We start from the raw sequence: 21,518 nt of genomic DNA on the forward strand, positions 1-21,518 counted from the left end.
TGGAAAATTAACTGAACTTTATCATTCTTCAGACATATGCAAGGAACAACATAGGAAGCTACTTTCGTTCATAATTTTCAAACGTGAATTAGTGGACGAAACTACTTTTGATTGTGAAAGTAAAGTAGCTGATTATGATAATGTTGCTAATGATTCGTATGCATATGGTATTGTGAATATAGATGATTGTTTGAATGTTGATGATGTCACACCCCCGACCGAGGCTGCGGAACACGTCAGGCTGTGCGACTAAGTTCATGGATCACATGTAAACTGAATATATAGCACAAGTACAACAATAAAAAAAAATAATATGTGTATTCCATATTGATATTTGAATACAAGGTTTTTACAGATAATAATAGTATACGAATTGCCTTAACAGATAGGCATATAATACAACAACAAGTAAAATAGGCCACCTGTAATCCATTCCGTCTTGAATGTCTATTTATTGATTTCCTGAGAATACATGTAGTTTTGAGGGTCAACACAAGGTTGGTGAGTGTTACAAGTTTTCTGCTAATAACAATAATACTTTTAATAAGTCTAAAAAGTATTTTCTTTGTATGTATAATAATAGTCAAAACAGTGTTTGCAATGAGTCTTTGAAAGCCAAAATGTATCTTTGTATAAGTAAATCCATACTTAAAACTGTGTTTGTAAAAAATCCTTGAATATACTTGAAAACCAACCTGTACTGTTACATAAGTAAATCCTTACTTAAAATAATTTTGAAAGCAACCAAGCCCATGGTTTGTAGTGTGAGAGTGAGATTCAAGTTAATGTTTATAGTGAGTCCTATAACCGAGCTATGTGACTGAATGTACCCCTTACAACACTTCATTGGACGTTGTAGTAACAATTATAAACACTTATCACCCACTTCGATTGATCGGTCGAGGTTGTAGCTAGCAACCGTAGGTAGGGATGTCAACCCAGTATAGATCTATACATATGTATCTCGCTCCGAAGATTAACGGTTATAGTAGTGTGGGTATGTTAAGTGTTTAGACTCAACTAATGTATATAGTTTCACTAAAAAGCCCTTTAACTAAAGTATGTGAATAACTCTCAACCCTAACTTATTTGTGGATAAGTCAGTAGACAAAATGAATTTTATTGTATAAAGTTTATAAAAACCGAGCTTGATATGTATGTAAAAGTGTAATGTACTCGCTTTTATAAGAGGTACGTTCCAAAGTAATGAACATATGTACATGTATGAACTTTATGTATTTAAACATATAAACATACATGCAAAGTAATAGCTTGAATCCTTGAAATACTACAAGGATTTATGATAGGTATTTTATGACATACAATGTTATAACATATTATATTCAAACTTTCATAATGTTATGCCATGAAGAGCCGATACAGACACACACGTTGTAGAGATAGGTTAATATAACTTTAGTCCTATATGAAGATGAGAGAAATGACTGAAGGTTAATTCGTATTTGATTAATTTGCTTTTGCTTTTTAATATAAATTATAAAACAATTATAAATTTATGATAGTTAATAACTAAATAACATGTTATAAAAATCTTAGTAACTAATCTATAAATTTATTTATAAAATATTAATATTTAATAACTAAATAATACTATGTTATAAAAAACTTATTTGATTTTTTCGTTTCAACCAAAACAATTAAAATTTAACCAAAACCAAACCAAACAAGGAATCATTATTCGGTTAACCAAACCAAATTAACCAAAAACCAAATAATCCGAACCAAATAAACCAAACATCATTTAGTTCAGTTTGGTTATTCGGTTTTGATTTTGTATCACACCCCTAAATATACTGATGATTCAACCTAGGGATGAGCATTTGGATCGGAGAACCGGCCGGAACCAGTACCGGATAGAACCGATCGGGCCGGGACCGAGACAATATTTTTGTGGATTTTTGGAATCGGGAATCGGTGGAACCGGCAACAACCGAAACCGTATGTTGCTATTTCTTGAGGACCGGTTCCAACATTGAAGACACGACAAGAACCGGTAGGAACCGGAACCGGAACCGGCGGTCCGGTTCAGTTCTTAATTTCGGCCGACATCGGTTCCCGGGCCGGGTCCGGTTCCAGCCGGGTCGGTTCCTTTGCTCATCCCTAATTCAATCGAACAACCCATTACCTTTTCATCACATCGGATCAATTATAAAACTGTTTTTTTTTTTTTTTCTTGAAACACAATGTCATTAAACTAACCGTACGAGGGTAAAAGTGTAATCTTCCATATGCCGATTGCCGAGTATTATAGCCAGCCACCGCCCTTGGCAATAGGCCAATAACTTTATAACTTCCTTTTTTTCCTCTCATCTCGTAAACCCTCACCCCCATTCAAATTAGGGTTTTACACTCCCTATTCATCTCACACAGTACCTACACACACAGAAGCGACAGACGATCTGAAATCGAATTACAGAAATGAATAGTCTCCTCTTTAAAACTTCTTCCAAGAGACTCACTAACCTTGCTTCCCTTACTACTTGCAACCCGCTCAAACACCTTCTCGTTCCTTCATCCACACCACCCTCACCCGCAAATCGTAAAGAATCTCCTAGCGAGTCTCAAACTTCCCATCCAAAGTTTGGGTTTTTGAGGAGTTTTCATGGGTCACGATGGGCGAGTATCAGGGCTTCCGATGTGTCAACACAGGCTGCGGGATTTGCGGTTGCCGCCGATCACGCTTACGACGGTGACAGGGGTACGTCTTCCGATGGCCTCGAGATCTCTAAGCTTGGGATTAATCAAGAGATTGTCTCGGCTCTTGCGAAAAAGGGTATAACCAAGCTCTTTCCCATTCAGGTAAATAAACATTCATTACATGTTTTCTTTATCGTTTCTGTTTTTGTGTTTTAGTGTTCACATATTATTGTTCATCAAGTTTCGTGTTTGATTGCTACCTTGCTTTCATATGTCTAATTGTGCATCTTTGGAAAGTGAAATTACAAATGGTAGTTGGTGTCAGTTTCTGATTCTTTATCGAAGTACAAATTGTCACTGCAAATGGAAGTTAGTGTCAAAAGGTACAACCTTTAGGGGGTGTTTGGATCAGGAGACTTCAAAGTTATAATCTTTATAATGAGTTTTTCTTACTTTTTGTGAACAAAAAGCTCTTTAATTATATTTGACTAATGTATACATACAGTTGAGTAGAGTCAAAACTATGCATTGTATATACATAAATCATATGAAATTTCATTTGATTTCTACTGACAAACAAAACATGATCTTGAATTCTCAGAGGGCTGTGCTGGAGCCAGCAATGCAGGGGCGTGACATGATTGGGCGTGCTAGAACTGGAACAGGAAAGACTCTTGCTTTTGGCATTCCCATCATGGACAAGATCATTAAACACAACGATAAATATGGGTGAGGGACTTTTTTTTTTTTTTTTTTAATGATCTGTTTTTTCAAAATGGCACTTTCATTGCATGTAGAATCTTTCTGGGAAAATTGCATGAAATAGCCACACTTGTTACCAACACAAGCAATGCACTTCACTTCATACCTATAATAGCATGTTTTACATTTTCTTTAAGCATAATAGCAACATACTTACAATTCCTTATAGTTGAAAAATAGTTTGTGTTGCTATTTTTGTTAAAGAAATGTAAGTACATTGCTATTGTATGTAAAAAAATTAAATCCATTGCTACATTGGTAGCAAGAGTAAAGTATGTTGTTGTTTCTCTCAAGTTACCCATTTTTATATATTTGGTGAAAATACAACAGAAGAGGAAGGAATCCATTAGCCATTGTGTTGGCTCCTACTAGAGAGCTAGCTCGCCAAGTTGAAAAGGAATTCTATGAATCTGCACCGAATCTAGACACTCTGTGTGTCTATGGGGGATCACCCATTCAACGCCAGATGAGCACTCTTGATCGAGGTGTTGATGTGATTGTAGGCACCCCTGGACGTGTTATTGATTTGATCAAAAGAGGTGCTTTGAATCTATCAGAAGTTAAGTTTGCAGTTCTTGATGAAGCTGATCAGATGCTCAATGTTGGATTTGCTGATGATGTTGAAACAATCCTTGATTATTTGCCAAAAGAACGTCAAACCATGATGTTTTCTGCTACTATGCCAAGTTGGATTGTCAAACTTACCCATAAATATCTCAAGACACCCTTAACAATTGATCTTGTATGTTATGCACCCTCTAGTATGCTACTTTCATCTGTTCCTACTTCCTATTATAACAAGTTTTTGATTGTAGGTTGGTGATTCAGACCAAAAATTGGCTGATGGGATAACACTATATTCTATTTCATCAGAAATGCGGGAGAGACCATCACTTATAGGACCACTAATAACAGTATGTGCTGTTATCTGATTGAATTTCCTCATATTTTGTTATACTATATATTATTTGTTTACATTTTTTTTTTTTGTGTTTTAGGAGCATGCGAATGGTGGGAAATGTATAGTTTTCACCCAAACAAAGCGTGATGCAGATCGATTATCATATGCCTTACAAAAGAGCTTCAAATGTGAAGCTTTGCATGGAGACATTTCACAAAATCAAAGGGAGAGAACTCTTTCAGGGTTTAGAGATGGGCGATTCAATGTTTTAGTAGCCACTGATGTTGCTGCACGTGGCCTTGATGTTCCTAATGTTGATCTGGTCAAAATCTTTTTTCCTTGGTATTTTTAATATTATATGCACAACTAATTAGTTTTTTCACTTTCTGATTAGAAACATTTTTTTTTTAATTTTCAGATTATACATTATGAACTTCCCAACTCATCAGAAATATTTGTTCATCGATCTGGGCGAACGGGTCGTGCTGGAAAGAAAGGAAGTGCAATTCTCATGTATTCTTCTCAACAGTGGAGAGATGTCAAGGGATATGAGCGTGAAGTAGGATGCAAATTTTCAGAGGTAAATTACAGAATTACTGAAATACCCCTCTTTTTTTTTTTTCTAGATTTATCATGTCAAGGACTAATTTCTTTTTTTGATTTGTTAAGCTTCCTCCAATTGCTGTTGATCCTGCATCAAGAATTGAGATGGGTGGCGGTTTTGGTTCTTCTGGTGGCAGATTTGGTGACTCTGGATTTGGTGGTAGATCGGGCGGCTTTGGTTCTTATGGTGGCTCGTCACCACGTGGTGGTGGCGGCGGCGGCTTTGGTAGGCCTAGTTATGGCGGCTCAGGTGGCGGTGGGTTCAGAGGGCCGAGCTCTGGTGGACGGTCTGGTGGCTTTGGTGAAGATTCGAGTCGGTCAGGTGGGGCGGGTCGTAGAAGTGGGTTCGGGGACTTTGGTTCGGACCGGTCTGGTGGTTTTGGTGGCGGACGGTCAGGTGGGTTTGGTGGTGGTTCGGACCGGTCAAGTGGGTTTGGGTCGGGTGGATTTGGTAGTCCGCGGTCTGGTGGTGGTGGTGGTGGTGGTGGTGGTCGGTTTGGTAGTTTTGGAGAAGATAAAGATTTCTAATCTGTTTGCAAGGTGACTTCAGTTTTTATAAAATTAAGAACAATATACACAAACACACACATATAACTTATTATAGAGTACTGACATAGATCTTTTATATAATTAGCAGGTTAGAATGAATGATAATGATATTGAAGGCAGCTGTTAAAGTCGTATATGGAAGAAGTGGATGAGATATTGAGTTGAAAGCTTGGTGAAATGGTAGAGTAATAGAAAGCCCCCAAATTGGATATGTGCTTCCAAATTCCAATATGATATTAGTTGTTTTTTTGGTTATTATTATTATTATTAGTATTAATTAAGCATACGACTAGTAAAAACATGGTCATGGTGATGGTGTTTTTAACATTTTAGTGAAGTAGACGAAAGAGGAACCAATCCTATCTGTAAATCTATTTTGGGACTTATTTGGGTTAACAATAAATACGTTGATGAAGCTTTATTATGAATTTTTAATGAAAATCTCTACTACACAAAACACTATTGGTTGCATATTGGACTATCCTTTAATAGAAAAACAAATTACTTCGAGTACGACTGATTGTTTGAAAGTTTGACTGAAACTGTAAACTTTATTAAACCACATGGACCATTTGTGTAATTTTAAGGTGCAATACAAAAGTCACAAACTAACCCCTTATTTAATATATTATTACCGTTTTCAAATTTTATTTTGCACAAATATAATATTTCCTGTTTAGCAAATTGATGTGAAACAATTAGCTGTTCTTGATGTGAAACATAAAGCAAGAATTAAATGGGCCATCGATGGGGATGAAAACTCTAGATACTTTCATGGGTTTGTCAATAACGACAACCGAAAGAATAGAATTAATGGTCTTATGGTCAATGGAGAGTGGTGTACCAATCCATCAACAATTAAAAAGGAGGTGGTCAGATTTTTTGAAAATAAATTCAAAGAGTTCTGCCCATCAAGGCCAGAATTATGTAACCTACATTTTAAAAAATCCACCTAGATGACGCTCGCACTTTAGAGTCTCCCATCTATCTTGAAATCAAAACAGTAGTTTGGGCTTGTGGGAATGAAAAGGCCCTTGGATCAGATGGGTTCACATTCAACTTCATAAAAAAATATTGGGACGTACTATTCGGTGATTTCGCAGCTGTTGTCAAACATTTTGAACGTTACAGGAGGTTGGATAAGTCGTGCAGTTCATTCTTTATTTCTTAAATTCCAAAAATCAAAGATCCCTTGAAGTTAGGTGATTGTCGCCCAATTAGTCTGATTGGGTGCATCTATAAGATAATCGCCAAGATCCTTGCCCTGAGAATCAAAAAAGTTATGGGTCACTGCATTGATGAAGCGCAATCCGCGTATGTGGAAGGGGGGGGGGGGGGGACATTTTGGATGGCCCCTTAATGATAAATGAAATCTATTCATGAGCAAAAAAGTCAAAAAAGAAAGTTTTGTTGTTTAAAGCTGACTTTGACAAAGCCTTCGACTCCATAAACTGGGAATTTTTGGACTCAAACCTTATGCAGATGAGTTTTGGTGAAAAATGGCGCATATGGATCAAATGTTGTCTCTCGAGTCTTCAAAAGCTTCAGTCATTGTTAACGGGAATCCCACGAAAGAATTTCCAATATCCAAAGGTGTACGACAAGGTGACCCGCTTTCCCCGTTTTTATTCATCATTGCTATGGAATGTTTAAGTGTAGCTATGCGATCCGCTTGTGAAATAGGATTATTCCATGGTCTTCATTTACCACACGGAGGCCCTTTGATCTCACATCTACTATATGCAGATGATGCTTTGTTCGTTGGAGAATGGTCAAAACGGAATATTAAAAATTTGGCAAGAATTCTTCATTGTTTTTACGTCTCGTAGGGCCTTAAAGTTAATTTTAATAAATCTAAAGTATTCGGTGTGGGAGTAACTCAACAAGAGATTTCCAGATGGGCCGAACCTCTTGGATGTGAACCTTCTTCCCTTCCGTTTAACTATCTTGGTGTCCCCATTGGTGCTAACATGAAACTAGTGAAGAACTGGAAGCCTGTTATAGATAAATTCAGATCCAAACTCACAGTATGGAAGTCCAAATCTCTCTCATTTGGCGGGAGGCTAACATTGTTGAAATCAGTTTTAGGGAATCTCCTCACTTACTCTCTCTCTTTATTTGTGGCACCTGTGAGCGTCATAGAAGCAATGGAAAAAATTAGAAGACACTTCTTGTAGGGAGGAAGGGAGGAATCGAACAGGAAAATTCATTGGACTTCATGGGAGAAAGTTACAACACCTAAAGAATTAGGTGGGCTGGGAGTGATCACTCTCAAATCGTTCAACATCTCTCTAATAGTGAAATGGCGGTGGCGCCTCAGGCAGAGCCGTACCTCACTTTGGGCTAAAGCGATTACTGGAATTCACAGGTTAAATGCTAGAGCTAAAAATTGCCTTTCTAATAAAGCATTACCCGGGGTCTGTAGCAACGTTGCAAGCGTGACTAAAGAGTTAATAAAGCACGACATTTCAGTAAATCAAGTCCTCACCAGAAAATCGACACCTTACGGGTATTCATGGATCTGTGAACTAACTTCAGACGGGCGTTATGCAACCCGTGCTCTCAGGAACAGATTGGAGAACCATAAACCTGTTGACTCAGGCAACAGGGGCGGACGCAGGAATTGATAGTATGGGTTGCCAAAAAAAAAATTCCGGTCAAACATAATTGAAAACTGAAAAATAATTCATTACGTCTAATACAAAAAAAAAACGATTCATTACATAAAAAGTTAAAAACATAACTATCTACTACAATTTAAATTTGTCCTCTTCGTGTGGACATCTTTTGAAACCGCTCCATTACTTTTTCATTCTCAACTTTCACAAGTGCTTCGGTCTCAACATTGCAAAGTAACGCGTCGTTCAAAAAGCCATCACCAATTTTGTTGCGCAAGTCGGTCTTCAAGAGCTTCATCTTCGAAAAACATCTTTCCACACTTGCGGTCGCTATGGGTAAAATTAAAGCCAACTTCAAAAGCTTATAAACCAAAGGATAAGATCGATGTTTCCCCGTACTAACCATCAAACAAGAAAGCTCGGAAATTCCTTTCAAAGTGGTAAAATGCTCATCTTTGATGCAAGAGTGATAAAATATCTCTAGTTGTCCTTCAAGATCTATCAAATCCGAATCATCAAAGTCATACTTGTACAACTTAGCCAACTTCAACAACTTTGATTTGTCAAATTGTGCAAATGAATCACAAGGGCTCAAAGCACCCATGTATTCTAGTAACTGGGTGCTTGTTTCACTAAATCGATCCCGATATTCTGTAAGTTTCATGTCCACCACCATGTTGAAGATTTCAACCTCAAAATGAAATCTATTGGTCTTTGTGGTCGTACGGTTTCTTACACCAACATAAAAATCCTCCATTTCCAAAGTAGCAATATTGTGTGTTTGACAAAAAGAGGATATCTTTGGCAAAATGCTAGCAAACCCCGTGTCTCTTAAAGATTGCAATGCGTCCATTGTCCCTCTAACCATCGAAGCTGCTTCTAAAATGTCTAGATCTTTTTTTTGAAGTTGCTTTGATAATGTACCCGTGAGGCGTAAAATATCATACATCATATATAAGTAAAACACGAACTCATAAGATTTAAAATATGCTAAGATTCCAGACGCTTGTTGACGGTTTGCCAATGACCCTCCATCCACTTTCACAAATTCTAAAACTACAAGAACATCCGCAAACAACTTCATTAAACTAGTGAGTGTGTTGAAATGTGAACCCCATCTTGTATCTCCCGCTCGAACAAGTGTAGTCTCTTGATTTAAACCTCTCCCCCAAGTTCACCACTACACAAGCCTTTTTGCACCCTTTCTCTTGCTTGTTGCTGTAGTAAGTCTTTTCTTTTACACGAGGCACAAACAACATTAACCACCAATGAAATCTGTTCAAAAAAGTCACTAACACCATCATGCTTCTTTGCTACAGCCACAACCACTAATTGAAGTTGGTGTGCAAAGCAATGTATATAAAAAGCTGTGTCATTCTCTTGTAATATCAAAGCTTTCAAACCATTGAATTTCCCTCGTATATTGCTAGCCCCATCATAACATTGTCCTCTTATCTATTAAAAAAATTAAAAAATATTATATATAATATTACACATAAAGCGAATTAAATTAAATTGAAATAAAAAAAAAGTTACCTGACTAAAACTCAACTTGTTGCTTGTAAGTACTTCATTTATGGCTTTTTTTAGTGTCAAAGAGGATGTATCCTTCACGTGCACAAGGCTTATGAATCTTTCTTTTACAAAGCCAAGACTATCAACATATCACAAAACAATAGCCATTTCTTCCTTTATTGAGACATCACTAGATTCATCGACCAATAAAGCAAATACATCTACACCAATCTCTTGGCGAATACTCCAAAGGACTTTTTGTGCAAAACAATGTACAAGTTCTTTTTGAATTTTAGGGGAAATAAGTTGATTGTTTTTAGGAGCATTTTCTAAAGTATTGTTGAAAATATCTTCATTAGTCTCCCGAATGGCTTTTAACACTTCAATGTAAAACCCTCTATTTCCCGAGTTAACCGACTCATCATGACCACGAAACGGTAAACCGGTTTTCAATAAAAGTCTAACAACAAGAATAAAAACACGTAATCGATCTTTATATTCATGGTCCTCCGCTTCGGTTTGCCTCCTCAAGACTACATTAATAGCTTGTTTTTTTCTCAATAAAAATTCACACTTTTCTCTTGCTTTGTTGTGCAAACTATCAACACTACCCACATGAGTCCGAAATGCATCTTTTTTATTCCAAGTATCAAAACCTTGGGAAACAAATGCATCTCTCCCTCCTCTTTGATTCATGAGGTCTCCAAATACATAACAATATAAACAATATGCTTTATTCTTTTTCACACTATATTCCAACCAACCAAAATCATCAAACCATGAAGGAACGAATCTTCTAAATCTATCACCTATTTTCTTTTTTGTAAACTTATGTAACCTTATTTGACAAGGACCTTGAAGAAAATACGCTCTTCTTACATCATCTCTTACATTTGATTTGTAACTTGTAATATTTGGCCTATCCGTCGGGTCCTTTGGAAGATCTTTCAAATCAACATTATCATTAGGTTCATTAGAGCATGGTGTTTGTGGAATTGCATCAGAAACCGAAGGGGTTGATTGATTGGTGATTGGTGTTTGTGGGGTTGCATTAGAATTAGAAACGAAAAGGATTGATTGATTGGTGATTGGTGTAACACCCTGTTTCTTTATTAGATAAATAAATTAATTAATGAGCAAATGGTAGCCCAAAAATAAATAATTATATATCAAAGGATGGTCTCGAATGGCTAATTGTCACAGTTCTGGAAGTCAGGTGTTAAAAATGTGAGTTCCGGACTTAATTTGTAAGTATTTATGAGGTCAGGGACTCTGTGGTAACTATTTGGGTCTAATTTAAAAGGAAATGAGATGGAAGGGCAGAATATGTCATAATTAAGATATTTGGGGCTGTTTGGTAACTTTCGTACCTAATTTGTAAGGATTTTAAGGCTGAGGGTCTAAATGGTAATTATCGGGTTTATTTTGAAAGGATTGGGGAAGGGAGGGACCACTTTTGGCATTTATGGAAATTATGTTCACGGGGGATCGGGGTATATAACCCGTCACCCCCCAGTCCACCCTAACCCTAACCGATAGAGCGCAGCCGCCATCATCGGAGTCCCCTAGCCGCTACTCTCTCCACTATCATTCCCAGCCGACCACCACCCTACTCTTCTCGTTTCTCCGACCGCCGAAGCCACCGCAAGCCGTTGATGCCGGTGAGGATGCTTGCTTCCGTACCACCCTTCGCCGATGACGACAAGACCACCGCCTCCTGCCTCGTCGTATTCACTTTTTCTCCTCCCTCTCCTGTTCGTTGACGTTGCATCGCATCCGGTGGGAGTTTCCCACCCTAGCCGCCGCTGTTGGAGCCCTATGACAACCAAGGATCGGCGCCGCCGTCCCGCTGTTACATTGCTGCTGTTACTTCGCCACCCAAACACCACAGTCACTGCCTGTGACGTCGTGGGCGGCCGAGGAGGGAAACTGTCGAAGATCGGGGATGGGTTTTAGGCTGCTGCCGCCGTCAAGTCATTGCTGCTACCGTTGCTGCCCACCACAGGTGGGTATTGAGTTCATTTCCGAGTTGGGGCTGCTGGTATGTGTGGCTGATTGACTGAGAACCAAAGGAATCACCACCATCACCGTGAGGTGGTGGCTGCCATCCCAAGTCTGCTGTTGTCGCCGCCATGAGTGTGTGATCGGGTGTATGGTCCTTTTCTGTTGGCCGGAGTTGTCAAGAAACCACCATGGCCGCCAGCCATGGTGGCTGCCACCATGCACCACCGTGTTTATGTGTGTGTGTTAGTAGGTGCGTGTGTTTATTTGAGATTTAGCATTGTAAAGTGTAATTACAAATTGGAATAATGAAATGGAACTCAAACCACCACCGTAGGGTGGTGGCTGCCGCCTCCTACCGCCACCGGCCGCCGTGTCGGATGGCGGTGTGCTTAGTTGTGTTGTGATTCAGTTGGGATGTTTGGACAAGGGACTAAAACCCTAATGGGCCTTGTAAGCCCTAATTGACATTAAAGCCCAAACATATGTCTAATGGGCTTAGTGAACCCTAATGGATCTAATGACTTAGCTATTAGGCATAATGTGGGTTGGAAACCTTAATTAGGGTTTGGAAAACCCTAATGCAATGAATACCTAATTTTGAGAATTAATCAAGACACACACGCCGGAATTATTTAATAACTTGAGATATTAAATAATAATCATTGGCAAAGATTAATCTAAGCGATATTGGACTTAATGGATTAAGTCCTTAGAGGATTAAGTCCCTAATGGGTTAAGTAGGAAACTTAACCCAAATCATCATTTTATGTGAAACTCTAATTTCACCTGGCTTTATTGTTGGGCGTCTTGATGATTGGGTTAATAATGGGCCATCCAAGATCAAGCAAATGGACTAGAATAATTAATGGGCTTGGTGGTAAAGCCCATATGAGTAGTTGGGCCTAATTTGGAAAAAATTGGGCCATAAATGGGCCATAGTTTGGGCCTGTATGATGATGTGATATTGGTCCATTAGAATGTTGAATGTTGGACTGGACTAAATGGTTGGGCCTTATGGTAAGACCTTGTAAAGGCTTGGGCCCAATTTGGAAAATTGGGCCATATGTTGGGCTTTGATTCCCAGTTCACTTTGGGCCTATGGATTGGGTCTTGGGCTTGAATAAGTCAAGCTTGGGCTAATGTAGTAATTATCCAAAGAATGAGCTTATGGTTATGTGTTGGGATCCAATTATTAATTGGGTGTTATTTTGGTGTTGACAGTTCGGGAATCTGTCATCTAGCAGCTGGGGTTGAGTTTGCGGGACTTCAGCAGAGTGAGATTGTGTCTACGGGACTCCAGCAGTGTGAGGTGAGTTTCCTTCCAGTAGGAACGGGTCTAAGGCACCAAGGCCGGCCCGTATAGATGATATGTTAGTATCGGAGTGTGGGCAGAGCCCGTATCTTGTAGTTGAGTTTGATTATGATATATGCTTGTATGATAGAATTGTTTATACTCGTTGTCTGTGTGATACTTGTATGTTATGGTTTAGTAGTTGAGTGTGGGCGAGGCCTGTATCTCAGAGATAATGGAGTGTGGGTGAGGCCTGTATCTCCTAGATAGTGGAGTGTGGGCGAGGCCCGTATCTCCCAGCTAGCGGGGTGTGGGCGAGGCCCGTATCTCCATGAGTGTGGGCGAGGCCCGTATCTCCTAGTTGTTCATTATATGTGTATGGTATGTGGTATTATGGGGAACTCACTAAGCTTCGTGCTTACGGTTTACATTTTTGGTTTCAGGTACTCGTTGTCAAAGGAAAGGAGCCGGCTTGATCGCAGCGCATCACACTATGTTTTTTGCACATGAGATCTTTGGGATTACACTCTGCTATGGTTTTATGATAATATGTTTTGATTATTGACACTTTGGTTTGACATGAGATATTAATATGAATGTTTTTATACTGATGGTTTTATATAATAACTTAATTAAAACGAAATTTTTGCCTTGAATTTTGGGATATTACAATTGGTGTTTGGGAACATCCTTCACCACTTTCATTAGGATTAAGTCTTGGTCTTTTGGTAAAAAAACCACTTACTTTAACCTATATAAACATGACAATTTAACCTAATCAAAAAATAACTTCAATAAAACATAGAATTTTCACCTAATACCTAATCAAACAATAACATGTAAACCTAAAACATAGCAATTTTAACATATCAAACAATCAATTCAATAAAAATCATAGAAATTACAACTAATCAAACAATAATTTCTATAATAACATAGCAATTGTACCAAGTCATCCAAATATCCAATAACTTCATAGCAATTTTAACCTATAAACCATAGCATATTTGAATTTTGCTTATCAATTACAACTATAAATTCAAAAACCATAGAAAATTAGAAATACTTACTTGCTTCATTAGGGTTTGGAGCTTGGATTGAAGTTGTTTTGCACTTGGAAGTTGGAAATTGAATTTTGCACTTGGAAATTGTGGATTATCGGTTGAACTTGAAGAAGAAGATTAGAAGAATGAAGTCGTCAATTGTAGAATGTGAGAATTGTCGATGTGAGGTTGTGAGGATTGAGGACGAACAAAAGGAAAAAGACGAGCTCTTGTTTATTTTTTTTTTCTTTTGTGATTCAAGAATTAAGACTTGGACTCTTGGACCCAATTGGACAATTGGATAATTATTTTATTTGGGCTATTTCCTCATATTCTTTTTCTTTTGGGCTAATATTAGGTGGATTAAAAAAATATGTTTGGGCTTATAATTATTGGGGCTTAATTGATTCAATGTGTTTATATATATATATATATATATATATATATATATATATATATATATATATATATATATATATAGGGTGAAGTTCAATAGAGAACCATAATTAACCAAGGAACCAAGGAACCAATATTTTTTTCAACTTTTAGAACTTATTTTTTATCAAAAAAAAAAAAAACTAAAAATACAAAAATTCATAATTTTTTATCTTTTTTCCAATAATATCAAATTCGAATTTTTTTTTATGTCAATCTCACAATATATATATATATATATATATATATATATATATATATATATATATATATATATATAGTAGTTGCCATTTTTTTTACGTAGTGGCACAAAAGGTAAAAAAAAAATTGAAAAATTTTCTACTGTCTTCCGGAAAAGTAGGTGTTACCGGTGCAACCCTGTGCCCCTCATCAAATCTGCCACTGTCAGGAAAGTTTACTTGGGTTAAAGATATCCCCATTAAAATTGTATGTTTCATCTGGCGAGCGAAAATGGGTCGCATCCCTTCGGCGAATCGTGGAGTGACTATAGATTAAAAAATTTGTAAGTATTGTGGACTGGCGGACGAAAGTGTGGATCACGTGCTAGTAAGTTGCTCATTCGCCAAATCAGTTCTAGATTGGATCTTAAGGTGGTGTAACATTCCAACGGTACATTTTCAAACGGTCCACGCCATGCTTGACTTTGCTTTGAGCTGTGGAAACTGTCCCAAGAAAAAGAACTGGCTGTTAGGAATCTGTTATGGAACCCTCTGGTGCATTTGGAGATCAAGGAACGATCGCTATTCAACAATAAAAAGGTGATCCTCGCGGAGGTAGCTGACACAATCAAGTCCTTGACATTCATTTGGGTTAAGCACAAGAGTGGTATTGGAGATCTAAAATGGATTGACTGATTTGTTAACCCGTTTATTCAATTGTAATTTGTTCAACTTGTTTGCCGTCTTGTACTATGCATTCATCTAGTTTCTTGTTAGACGGGGTGTATTTTTTCTTTGTTTCAATATATTTTATTCGCCGGTTAAGAAAAAAAAGCAAATTGATATTTTATACTAAATAATAAATGATTATCTTACTTATCAATTGTTGGTCTTTATTAAAGAAAACATCCTTCATTAATATAAAAAAGTAAAGCAATGATTAAACATGAGAAAAAATTAAAATATTTCTTTTTAAGTATTTGTTAATTTTGTTTAACTATTATATTTATGTTAAAAATATATTATTGGGATTTTTTTTTCTTAATTAGCATTTTTCGTCACGTGGTGCGTCACTGAGAATGGATTCATGTGTCCCATTTACTTTTTTTTAATTAGTTTAATTTCCATTTGCAATTATTAAATTATTTTCTTAGGTCTTATTTGGCAGTGCCGCGGCGACAGGTGATCAACAATCGTGTTTCTTGCCATCTTAATTAAAAATTAGCATTACTTTATTATCTTATACCACAATAAACAATCTAATAACTGCAGTTAAACTGTTCTGGAGTATAATTATTGATTATTAAATGCAATGTTTTAGAACCTTGGTATTATAATCTCGTGTTTCTTCCATTTAAAGCGAACAAACGTTGTCTTTTAATATTGTAAGTAATATTTCTCACAAGTCACAAGTCACAAATATTACATCATATTATGATTGAAATATATGAAAGTATGTTAATATCACGATCGAATTACTAATTATATGCTTAATTAAAGATCTTTTTGGTATCATCATATAGACATAGTATATCTTGTAGGAGATCATAGATCATCGAGCATGCTCTGTCTTTTTCACTTGTTTTTACTATATATATATTTTTTTCTTTTTTAGAGGTTTTATTTGCAAATAGCTAAGGCTACCTGCCATTTTTTAGAAGATTTAAGGTTTTGTTGTTGTATGTCTTGTAGGCATGATGAGTGAACTTGAACCAATAATAGTGTTAATAAATTTATCACATCCAAAAACATTGAACTATATGGGACAAATATTTGCTCTCGATCTCTATGTGCTAAATACAGAAATGCTCTCTTTATTTTCATTGTAACAAATAGTTCTAAAAGTCTTATCCAATCTATTACAATTTAATCATCTTACTCCATGTAACAAATGCAACACTAGTATGAGAAATTTATATATTGCTAAGTATTCATTAATTAGTAGTTGGAAAAGATGGTGGAATCTTCGATCTTGCACCATATATAATGATGTCATTAAAGAACATGTCAACAAGGACCGGACCACTTGATTCCTAATTAAGATGATGTAACTAATATTCTATTTCAACATGTTTCCATAAATAAAAAAGTACTTATATTTTTTTATTAGGTTATAATCAAGGCTGAACTGAAATAATATTGTTTATTCATGATGTAAGAATGCATTCCAAATAGAAATTATTATTTTTGGGTGATATGACATATTACGATTGAAAGATTTATTTGAACTTGTGTCATATTAAAAACATCATTTTTAAAAAAATATTTAAAACCTTTAATTAATCTATTTTTTGTCCCCTAATTTGAAATACCAAATATAAGCATGTTTGACTTAGTATAGAGAATTCAAGATATTTTGTTTAGCAGTTTTAATATGTTTATCATTTATCAAGTTCCATACTAACGTCAAATATTACATTTATTTGAAACAAAATAATAAGGTTTAAAGTTTAATCTCTCTTTTATATATATATATATATATATATATATATATATATATATATATATATATATATATATATATATATATATAGTGAGATCGGTTGACAACTCATAGTTTCCCGAGAACCCAATAACTAAAAGTGGAGCGTTAGATCAAAATTAATTCAATAAGGGCATGATCGTAATCATACTAATCTCATTTAATGTTTAATTTTTTGTGTTATTGGAAACATTAATAAAAAGTTTTAAAAATTAACATAATTAAAAAAAAAATAAAAAATATTAAAAAAACTGTAATTTTATCAAAAAACAACTGCATTAAAAAAAACTGCACTGCATCTTTTTTTCAAAAAAATTGCAATTTTTTCAGAAAAAAAAACTGCATTTTACATCCAAAAAAACTACAATTTTTTCAAAAATAAAAAATAAAACTGCTTTTCTTTTTAAAAAAAACAATATTTTTTTTAAAAAAATCTGCAAACTTTTCAAAAAAAAGCTACAATTTTTTAAAAAAACCTGTAACTTTTTTTTAAAAAATGTATTTTTTTTAAAAACTGTAGTTTTTTCAAAAACCACTTTTTTTTCAAAAAAACTGCAATTTTTTCAAAAAGATACTATTTAAAAAAAAAACTGTATTTTTTTAGGTATGTATATTTTTACAAGTGCATATATGCATATTTCATATATTATAATATTTGTAAATGAATCATAAGAAAACTCATTTTATTTACTAATCTATAAGCACAATACAATAAGTATTTTATTCGATACAATATAAAAATATCAAAAACAAAAAAATGCTATAAAATTTCAAAGCGTTTTCATGTTTTCGTGTCAATATTTCCATATTTTCTTCAATTTATTATTTTTCACCTCTTCAATATTCACCACAATTTCTTCCAAATCTACAAAAAAAATAAAAAGAAATTTATTGATGCAAAAACACTCACAAAAATACATATGTGATTTACATGTGAATCGCATGTAATTCATATGTGATTTACATGTGAATCACATGTAATTCATATGTGAATTACATATGATTTACATGTGAAGCACATATAATTCATATGTGAATTACATGTGAATCACATGTAATTCATATATGAATTATATGTGATTCATATGTGAATAACATGTGATTTACATGTGAATAACATGTGATTTAAATGTGAATCACATGTAATTCATATGTGATTCACTTGTGACATGTGATTCATATATAATTTATATATAATTCACTTGTGATTTACATGTGAATTATATGTGATTCATATGTGAATTACATGTGATTTTCATCTGAATCACATGTAATTCATATGTGATTCACTTGTGACATGTAATGGTTTTTTTTTATTTTATAAAAAACCATTTTTATAAAGTACACCATAATGCATTAACAAAAGCAGACCAAACCAAACCAAACCTTTGTTTATGAGTGAGGAACGACCATTTGTTGTTTCTTTATCATGTTTTACCATGCTGTAAATAAATATACATATATATCAAGTAATTAAATAAAATGTTACAACACTATTTTTTTTCTTTACTACAGAACTTGTCATAAAATGTTATAAACATCTCTCTTGTAAGTAAATAACGAAAAAGAAACAAACTTGAACTTAGTGGTTTACGTTATATCACGAGGTGTAATAAATTTCCACTATGATCCTTCTGCCAAAGCAAAATCCACAACCATATCCAAGCTTATTTTCCTGCTCACAATATCCTGCAATATAAAGATCATTAAAAGTTAAAACCAAACCACTGATTGCGTTTTATTAAAAGAAATTTAATGTGGTTAAAAAGAAGAATATAAACAACTAGTTATTCATGTAAAGTAATTTTACCATAAACACATCAAGTACATCTTTATAGACTACTGCTCAATCAAAAGCATATTCACTTTATAATCCTATAAGAAAAATATTTTATTTTTCTTCAACAATATGTACATTTTCCCCTGGCCCAAATATGATATTAGCTATTTTAATTCTACTACTGGACTAATGGTAAAATATACACAACTGTAATATCCTAATACTTTAATCCACTCTAAAAGTGAACCTTCTATTTCTATAATAGAAAACTCGATGATCACTAATTCCAAACAAAAGTCATCATTCTAATAAGTTCCTAATCTCTTATAGTCATAAGAACATGTTATTTACCATGAAGCAAGAGGATATTTTGGTGTAGTATGTATACACATTAGAAGACCAAAATATGATAACAGGGAGTAAATAAAATTAAACATGTACCTCAGGAGCATGACCTTTTACAGCAACAAACAAGCCACCAGCACCATCAACATCTTATATAATCAACTAAAACCTATCACTTTGGCATTGGGCTTAATGATGAACAAAATTTGATTGAATATAAACGGAGGAGGCATTAAGATGTACCTTAGAAGACTAATTTCGAGTCTAGATTGTAACAAAAAGCGAGGTAGGTTGCTATTCAAACAATACGGTGGGTCACGATGTTGGGAAGAAGGATTCACAGCTTTGATCGCCGTTTTCACATCTCGCCAATCACTGGAACTGTATAAAGTCTCTCTAGGCGGCGACGGATCACGGAATCAGAGTGATCTGGAGCAGTTAAATAAGTGTAATCAAACACCTTAAGTGCCTCCAAATCAGATCCAACTGTAGATACTTCATCTTGAATCAAAGAAATCTGTCCCTGAAGGAGTCCAAACGCTTGTAACTCAAAAAATCCAATCAAAACACCAACTCAAATACATTGTTCCAAAAAAATCCTTACATTTAGGTTTTGATTCGACAAATCAGACACATTGATCAATGATCATCATCCGGTGAAATAGCACAATAACAAGGCGAATTGATAAATAGAAACTATACTCACCCGTGGATTTTGTTGATCTCAAATTCAATTACGTCTCTGATTAAGACGAATAAGACGAATGCTACCGGCATATGAGAGGTCGTCTACGATTGCAGATCATTCGTCGAAGGGATGCTGGACGACTGAGACGACATGAAGGGAATATAATCGATCTGTCAATCCAAATCACAATGTTGGTCTGTTGTTTCTTCGATTCATCATCGACGAGCCGGACATTAGGGAGTGTTAATGGCCGGAGATGGGATGAAGGTAGGAGAGAGGCGAGATGATGAGATAGAGAGAGAACGGGGGAAGGGGAAGGGCTTGACATTAGGTTATCTCTAAAATGCCCCAAATTCTTATGAAATAAGATGCCCCCGCCTCTTTTTTCCCCTAGTTATTTACAAAAATGCCATAAATCATCATAACCTTCAATTATTTTGATTTAACGACATTCTTTTGGTTCTCGGGTTCTCGGGAAACTTTGAGTTCTCAAATGATCATTCCTATATATATATATATATATATATATATATATATATATATATATATATATATATATATATATATATATATTCTAATAGGGAAAGGATCAAATGAGAACACCTAAAAGGTTGAGAACGCGAGAACAGTTCTGGACCAATCAATATATAAGGTCATATTAGTAATTGTATATTTTAATTAAATTAAAATAAAATAAAATCAATCAAATTCCCTTAAATTTAGGATCAGTTACCAAAAAAGAAGGAATTATTATTTTTTATTTTTCTTATTAATGAAATATAAAAAACATTTTTGTAAAAAAAAAAATTTAAAACTAAAAACATTTAATTTTTTTTCTTAAAAAATATTTTTTTTCTCGTATTTCATGTTTTTTTTCGAAAAAATTAATAGAAATCCAACCCAAATCAATACATTTGTATTCATAAACGATTTTTTTTCCAAAAAAACTAATACTACTACAATCACAAATGAATACATATCAATTTACAAGTAATTCACCTTTCTTTTAATCAACCGACAATAAAAGGGGTGTAAAAATTATCATTTCTTCATAAAAGAATACCTTTAATCATAAATAAATACACTTACTCACACAAATGAATACATTGTTATTAACAAATGAATACCCTGGTATTCACAAATGAATAAAAGAATACATCTAATCATAAATAAATACACTTATTCACACATGATTACACTGCTATTTACAATTGAATACATTGTTATTAACAAATGAATACCCTGGTATTCACAAATGAATAAAAGAATACATCTAATCATAAATAAATACACTTATTCAAACATGATTACACTGCTATTTACAAATGAATACATTGTTATTAACAAATGAATACCCTGCTATTCACAAATGAATACCTCTCTCACGCATTTCATCAAACAGCCCAATCGTCCCAGATACAAAGCCAATGAACCCGATGTCAAATACGCCCTCCACAACCAAAGATAATCCTTATACAAAGCTGGAAGTAACACAAATCCAATGATGCCCCTCTTGCTCATTGGTAATTACTCTTTTCCCTTTTTACCCTTCATTTTCCTTTTTACCCTTCCTTTTGTATGTGTAATGTAACAGTGGCATAGCACAAACTTTCCCACACAACCTGTAGAACGGATCACTTGAAGATACAAAAACAATCAATGATG

At 34.8% G+C, this 21,518-nt stretch overlaps 3 protein-coding genes and 1 long non-coding RNA gene across 5 annotated transcripts; 2 read left to right on the top strand and 2 right to left on the bottom strand.

The window, feature by feature from the left end:
• The first annotated feature begins 2,309 nt into the window (after positions 1–2,309).
• LOC145107503 (DEAD-box ATP-dependent RNA helicase 53, mitochondrial-like) lies at positions 2,310–5,901 on the top strand. 2 transcript variants are annotated; one of them, XM_079044395.1, is made up of 8 exons: positions 2,310–2,820; positions 3,260–3,387; positions 3,751–4,162; positions 4,236–4,334; positions 4,419–4,643; positions 4,740–4,901; positions 4,991–5,464; positions 5,559–5,901. In XM_079044395.1, exons 1-7 carry the CDS (start codon positions 2,440–2,442, stop codon positions 5,450–5,452), a joined length of 1,869 nt encoding a protein of 622 aa, XP_078900521.1. In that variant the 5' UTR covers positions 2,310–2,439; the 3' UTR covers positions 5,453–5,464; positions 5,559–5,901. The 2 variants fall into 2 exon arrangements, with proteins under 2 accessions (XP_078900521.1, XP_078900522.1); XM_079044396.1 differs by having other exon boundaries at positions 5,562–5,901.
• A 2,329-nt stretch (positions 5,902–8,230) lies between these two features.
• On the bottom strand, positions 8,231–9,175 carry LOC145105136 (uncharacterized). Its single transcript, XM_079042268.1, has one exon. The coding sequence runs from the start codon at positions 9,173–9,175 to the stop codon at positions 8,231–8,233; it is 945 nt and encodes a 314-aa protein (XP_078898394.1).
• A 71-nt stretch (positions 9,176–9,246) lies between these two features.
• LOC145105137 (uncharacterized) lies at positions 9,247–11,069 on the bottom strand. Its single transcript, XM_079042269.1, has 4 exons — positions 11,058–11,069; positions 9,766–10,707; positions 9,628–9,699; positions 9,247–9,546 (listed from the first exon to the last, which is right to left on the bottom strand). Exons 1-4 carry the CDS (start codon positions 11,067–11,069, stop codon positions 9,247–9,249), a joined length of 1,326 nt encoding a protein of 441 aa, XP_078898395.1.
• A 51-nt stretch (positions 11,070–11,120) lies between these two features.
• Positions 11,121–13,508, top strand: LOC145107504 (uncharacterized). Its single transcript, XR_013707883.1, has 3 exons — positions 11,121–11,860; positions 12,832–12,919; positions 13,345–13,508. It is a non-coding gene; the product is annotated as an uncharacterized LOC145107504 (long non-coding RNA).
• The last annotated feature ends 8,010 nt before the right edge of the window (positions 13,509–21,518 follow it).

Source organism: Lactuca virosa, chromosome 4, assembly GCF_052849685.1.
Source record: "Lactuca virosa cultivar CGN04683 chromosome 4, Lactuca_virosa_CGN04683_v6, whole genome shotgun sequence".
NCBI classification, from domain to species: Eukaryota; Viridiplantae; Streptophyta; class Magnoliopsida; order Asterales; family Asteraceae; genus Lactuca; species Lactuca virosa.

Excerpts from the sequence above, each read along its gene's own strand:
- LOC145107503 (XM_079044395.1), top strand. The coding sequence starts at position 2,440 with ATGAATAGTCTCCTCTTTAAAACTTCTTCCAAGAGACTCACTAACCTT. Across the intron at positions 4,163-4,235 it reads CACCCTTAACAATTGATCTT|GTTGGTGATTCAGACCAAAA; the intron begins GTATGTTATGCA and ends TTTTGATTGTAG. Across the intron at positions 4,644-4,739 it reads ATGTTCCTAATGTTGATCTG|ATTATACATTATGAACTTCC; the intron begins GTCAAAATCTTT and ends TTTAATTTTCAG.
- LOC145105136 (XM_079042268.1), bottom strand. The coding sequence starts at position 9,175 with ATGAAGTTGTTTGCGGATGTTCTTGTAGTTTTAGAATTTGTGAAAGTG.
- LOC145105137 (XM_079042269.1), bottom strand. Across the intron at positions 9,700-9,765 it reads TAAAGGAAGAAATGGCTATT|GATACATCCTCTTTGACACT; the intron begins GTTTTGTGATAT and ends GTGCACGTGAAG. Across the intron at positions 9,547-9,627 it reads ACAAGTTGAGTTTTAGTCAG|ATAAGAGGACAATGTTATGA; the intron begins GTAACTTTTTTT and ends TTTTTTTAATAG.